This window comes from Trypanosoma equiperdum, assembly GCF_001457755.1.
Source record: "Trypanosoma equiperdum strain OVI genome assembly, contig: ctg_1817, whole genome shotgun sequence".
In the NCBI taxonomy this organism is placed as follows: Eukaryota; Euglenozoa; class Kinetoplastea; order Trypanosomatida; family Trypanosomatidae; genus Trypanosoma; species Trypanosoma equiperdum.
Genome location: NW_027123857.1, coordinates 3,819 through 8,739, shown reverse-complemented (window position 1 = coordinate 8,739; position 4,921 = coordinate 3,819). Strand labels below are relative to the sequence as shown.

Below are 4,921 nucleotides of genomic sequence, written 5' to 3'. Positions count from 1 at the left end.
GTTGTTGTTGTTGTTGTAGTTGTCACTGTTACTGTTACTGTGCTGTTAATATTAATTATTAATAATAATTATTAATATTGGCATCATCCCCCTCTTTTTTGGTTCTTTCCCTTTATTCTTTTTGGGTCCATTATTTCTTCACGAAGCATACAGTAGACACTTAATTTTACAGGAAGGCATCTTCATACTAATTACTTCCTTTTTGTTTGACAGATTCCACGTGCTGTAATCTTTGCTCTCTTCCAAAATCGTGTCCCGTTAAGCTGACAAAGAAAGGGAAAAGTCACCACATACGGCAAGCAAACGAGCAGAAAGAATATACGAAAGTTGATTTATTTTTTAAAAAGAAAAACAACAAGTTAGTCTAACAGAGAGGAATAATTGTTGTTTTCTTTTTTAAAAAAAAATTTACTCACTGAGGCGTACGTTTTTATTTTAATCATTTAGATATGACCAGGCCACGACTTACTTCCGCACCCCGTGGCTCCGCATTAAAAGAAGCCATTTCAGCCCATCAGGCTCTGAGAAACGCAGTGGCACAAGAGCAATCCGCTTTGGATGATGAACTCAAGAAAAATGAGCAAATTTTAGCCGAACATGAACAACTCATGCGAGACTGGAGTTGTGATAAGGAAGGTGTTTTGGCAACTATTCAGAAAATGAAGGAAAAAATCGCAGAAAATGAGAGCAAAACGACGGAGGCCAGGGCAGAGGTAAAACAAAACGAAGAAATAGTTAAACGGCTTCATGCCCGTAATGAGGAATACGAACCACGACTTGAAGCCAGTGCTATTGAGATCGCAGAACGCCTTAAGAAACGTGAAGAAGAGGAGAAGGAAATGAGGGAACAACTCTTAACGTTTCAAATAGCTTGCCAGGAGCGTGAACAACAGTACCGGGATCAGATCCACAAATTGGAGGAAACTAACGCACAGGAAGCCGTTGATCATCAACAGAAGGTTCAACAGCTGCGCTCCAAAATTGCTGAAGTGGAAGCAACCATGGAGGAGGAAAGAAGGGCTTGGGTAGTAGAGACGGAGATGCGGAAACAACAGAGGTTGATTGAAAGACATAAGTTCTTCACTGAAGAAGCAGAAGAGGCACGAAAAGGGAAGGAAGCCTGCGCCGCCATCATGAAGGAAGCCAGTGCCCTCAGAATGGATTCCAACTTACTGACCTCTCTCGATGATTTATTATGCTGTTAAGAGATGAAAGGATGGGTCTTTCATTTACTGATGGAAAATAGCAAGTTTACACCAATCTGATCCCACCGTCTTTTCAAAGAAACCATGATAGTTCAGGGAGTGTGAAGATATTACAAAGGCCCCCAAACCCTTTTTCTTGTTCAGATTTAAGCAGGTTCACAGGCACACGGGTTGAACTGAAGCTTGGCGCTTCTTCCTTTCTTTCCTTTTTCTTTTTTGCTAGATGATGAGGTACTGTTTGTTTTCTTTTTTTTTTTCTTTCTTAACTTTCTTATTCACTTAGATTGTGGGTTGATGGCGGTGTCAAACCAGCGGGTGTGTTTTTTTGTTGTTATCATCTTCAAAACAGTACCAAACCAAAACTAACCAAACGAAAAGGAAGGGAAGAGAAGAGAAACAAGAGAAAGAAACGAACAAAGAAAGGAGGAGACAATATCCAAGCTTTAAATCGGAGTATTCGCCGTTGATTTTGTGACTCAATTTTAACCTTTTGAGAGGAGCGTGGTGTCACCGATATTGAGTATTTTTTGCTGCCTCATTTTTGTTGCGGTTTGATTCAACAGTGATAAATGATTGACTCTTTGGCCATGTTTCAATTTCTTGTGTAGGGATTCCCCTACAGGCTCATTTAGATACATTACCCAAACCTCACGTATCAAAACACTTATTTATGCACGAACTAACCTTTCCCTATCAATCTTCGTTGTATCATCTCTTTTAGAGCCTTGTTTCACCAAACTAATATAACTTTTTTCCATTTCCACTATTTGCCACTATTTTCAATTGTGTAACAAAGCTGAGTATTTTGACGCCGCGGTCCTGTAGGAAGTGGAGGATCGCAAGCGCGTAAAAGCGAGACAACAGTGGGAGCACGAAAGGTGTTCAAAGTTACCAGGGGAATAAACCTGGAGGGACTCTTTAGATGCAATTAAACGTTTTAAAGGAGAAATGATGTCTAGGCGGATTTGTATTCGCTGTTTGCCACCTGCTTTTGATGAAAACTCTTTGCTGCGTATCTGTTCGTCATTTGGAGAAGTGACAGACTTTGACAGGCGCACCACAACAACAGCCAAGAAGGAGGAATCTGTTGTTGAGGTTGGGTTTGAAGAGGCGGATGATGCGATTGCTGCAGCGGGTAATATGAATGGTATGGAATTCAGTGGAGAATTTCTCCGCGTCTTTGTTAAGCGATGATGCACTGTCACAGCTCCCTTTTCCCTTACGTGTAAATGCATATGAGGAAACTTATCATCACTACTGATAACAGCAATAGTTTGCCATGGCAACTGAAAGCTTATTAGTGGTAATTACGAGGGCTGGTGAGGCAGTTGGTATCGTTGTAATTCAGCGGCGCGTATACAATCACCTGAAGTGACGCTATCGGCGTACGGTGCATTATCCTTATATATATATATATAGATGAAAGGGGGAAAGTGTTCTTTTCTTCGCATCCATCATTTGTATTGCGGTCGTTTGTGTACGTCATTTTTGTGTTACTTGCTCTGCCCCGTTATATTGGTTACCAACACATGTTGATATCTAACCCATTAGTTTCATAAAGAGTTCAGCTAAGCGTTCGGATAAGCTTCAGAAACGGATGTCAGTTCAACAGGAGCCGGTAACGGAGTGTGTTGTCATTCTTGATGCTGGTTCTCAATACGGTAAGGTGATTGACAGGAAGGTGCGGGAACTTCGCGTCGAGTCTCGAGTGATGCCACTGGATACCCCCACTGATATCCTTCGTAGTGATCCCTCAATTAAGGGAATTATCATCAGTGGTGGGCCGAGTTCCATCAGTGACGCCGATGCGCCATCGTATAACACGGACCTCTTCTCAGTTGGAAAACCTTTGCTGGGTATTTGTTATGGCGTGCAGTTGCTCACGCGAGCATTCGGTGGTAAAGTTGGTTGTGCGGGAGTACGGGAGGATGGCCAAGATGAGATAACCGTTGATACCAACTCACCCATTTTCCATGGTCTTTCAAATAAAGAAAAGGTGCTTCTCACGCATGGCGACTCCATCACAGAAGCGGGGCCGCATCTGAAGGTGACGGCGCGAAGTAGCGCACACATCATCGCCGCGGTCCAACATGAGAGTCTTCCGCTGTTTGGTGTACAGTTCCACCCCGAGGTGGAGCTTACAGAGAACGGAGTTCAAATTTTGAAAAACTTTTTAACATTTTGTGGCTGTAAATTTACATTTACAATGGAGGATAGGGAGGAGAAGGCCCTGCGCCTGATTCGTGAGCGCACTACTCAGGGTCAAAAAGTTTTGTGTCTCGCTTCAGGGGGTGTAGACAGTACAGTTTGTGCTGTGCTGCTGCTGAAAGCGCTTGGACCGGAGCGAGTGGTATGCATACACATTGACCATGGATTTATGCGGCTTAATGAAAGCCAAGAGGTTGTGGCGGCGCTGAGAGCCGCTGGTGTTAACGTAACGCTGATTGATGCAACCAAACAATTTTCTGAAGCAACGACGGAATTCCCAGCGAAGCGTGGCAAAGGGGCGTACCAAACGGGAAAACTCTGTGAGGCGATAGACCCTGAGGAGAAGCGTGTCATCATTGGTAACACATTCATGTCTGTGTGTGATGCAGCGGTGAAGGATCTTAATTTGGACGTGAATAACCTGTTACTCGCTCAAGGAACCTTGAGACCTGACTTGATCGAGTCGGGTTCGGCCTACGCCAGTAAGGTGGCGGATGCAATAAAAACGCACCACAATGATACGGCAGTTGTGCGGCAACTGAGAGCGGAGGGTCGAATCATCGAGCCACTTTGCGACTACCATAAGGATGAGGTGCGGGAACTGGGTACTCGACTCGGCATTCCAACTCACTTAGTGCAGCGCCAACCTTTTCCCGGGCCCGGTTTGGCTATTCGTGTTTTATGCAGCGACGGATCACTCTTTAAGGACGAGCACTACGCTCGAACAGAAGAAAACGTTCGGGCCGTGTGCGCTGGTGATGAGCGTTTCGAACTGTTAAAGCCACTCTGCAAGGAATTGCGTAGCCTCCAACCTGCAAGCTGCATTTTACCAATCCGAACGGTGGGCGTGCAGGGCGACGGCAGGACATATGCCTACGCTGCGGCACTTTCCATCGGTCGCCTTCCAAATAAAGAAGAGTGGAACTCCCTTGGGCGTCTTGCATTGGTTATTCCAAAGTTAACGTCAAATGTTAACCGTATCGTGTTTATGTTTGGACCTAAACGAGCTGAGGCACCGTTGAAAGCGACCAAGTCATCTCTTGTCCCTGAGGTGCTGGACAAACTTCGGCTTGCGGATGACACCGTTAACCGTGCCTTAATTAAATATGGACTTGTGAGGCGGCTCAGCCAAGTGCCTGTGGTACTATTACCCATAGGTTTTGAGGAAAAGGGTCCCTTCAGTGTTGTGATAAGGCCTTTTATTACAAATGATTTCATGACTGGTGTCCCAGCGGCTCCGGGATCAGCCGATATGCCATTGGAGGCTCTTAAGGAAATTGTAGAGACTTTGCAGGGATTTGACTTCATATCACGCGTTATGTATGATCTCACGGGGAAACCGCCGGGGACGACGGAATGGGAATAAACTCTTCAGCATTATGTGATGCAACAGCGGAACAAAAAGTAACGATGAGTTTGATAAACAGTTTGTGAAAGGTAATAAAATGTTTTGTAGGTGGCTCGAGTGAAGTGGGGGACGCGGGTGCAGTTTGGTGAAACGTAACGGA

The 4,921-nt window shown here is 44.8% G+C and overlaps 3 protein-coding genes across 3 annotated transcripts; all 3 read left to right on the top strand.

Annotated features, from left to right (window-relative positions):
* Nucleotides 1-449: 449 nt before the first annotated feature.
* On the top strand, nucleotides 450-1,205 carry TEOVI_000733700 (kinetoplastid kinetochore protein 11; the record flags this gene model as incomplete). The annotated part of the gene is made up of 1 exon (XM_067223262.1): nucleotides 450-1,205. One exon carries the CDS (start codon nucleotides 450-452, stop codon nucleotides 1,203-1,205), a length of 756 nt encoding a protein of 251 aa, XP_067079363.1.
* A 948-nt stretch (nucleotides 1,206-2,153) lies between these two features.
* Nucleotides 2,154-2,399, top strand: TEOVI_000733600 (RNA recognition motif. (a.k.a. RRM, RBD, or RNP domain), putative; the record flags this gene model as incomplete). The annotated part of the gene is made up of 1 exon (XM_067223261.1): nucleotides 2,154-2,399. One exon carries the CDS (start codon nucleotides 2,154-2,156, stop codon nucleotides 2,397-2,399), a length of 246 nt encoding a protein of 81 aa, XP_067079362.1.
* Nucleotides 2,400-2,802: 403 nt separating this feature from the next.
* Nucleotides 2,803-4,779, top strand: TEOVI_000733500 (GMP synthase [glutamine-hydrolyzing]; the record flags this gene model as incomplete). Its single annotated transcript, XM_067223260.1, has 1 exon — nucleotides 2,803-4,779. One exon carries the CDS (start codon nucleotides 2,803-2,805, stop codon nucleotides 4,777-4,779), a length of 1,977 nt encoding a protein of 658 aa, XP_067079361.1.
* Between the last annotated feature and the right edge of the window lie 142 nt (nucleotides 4,780-4,921).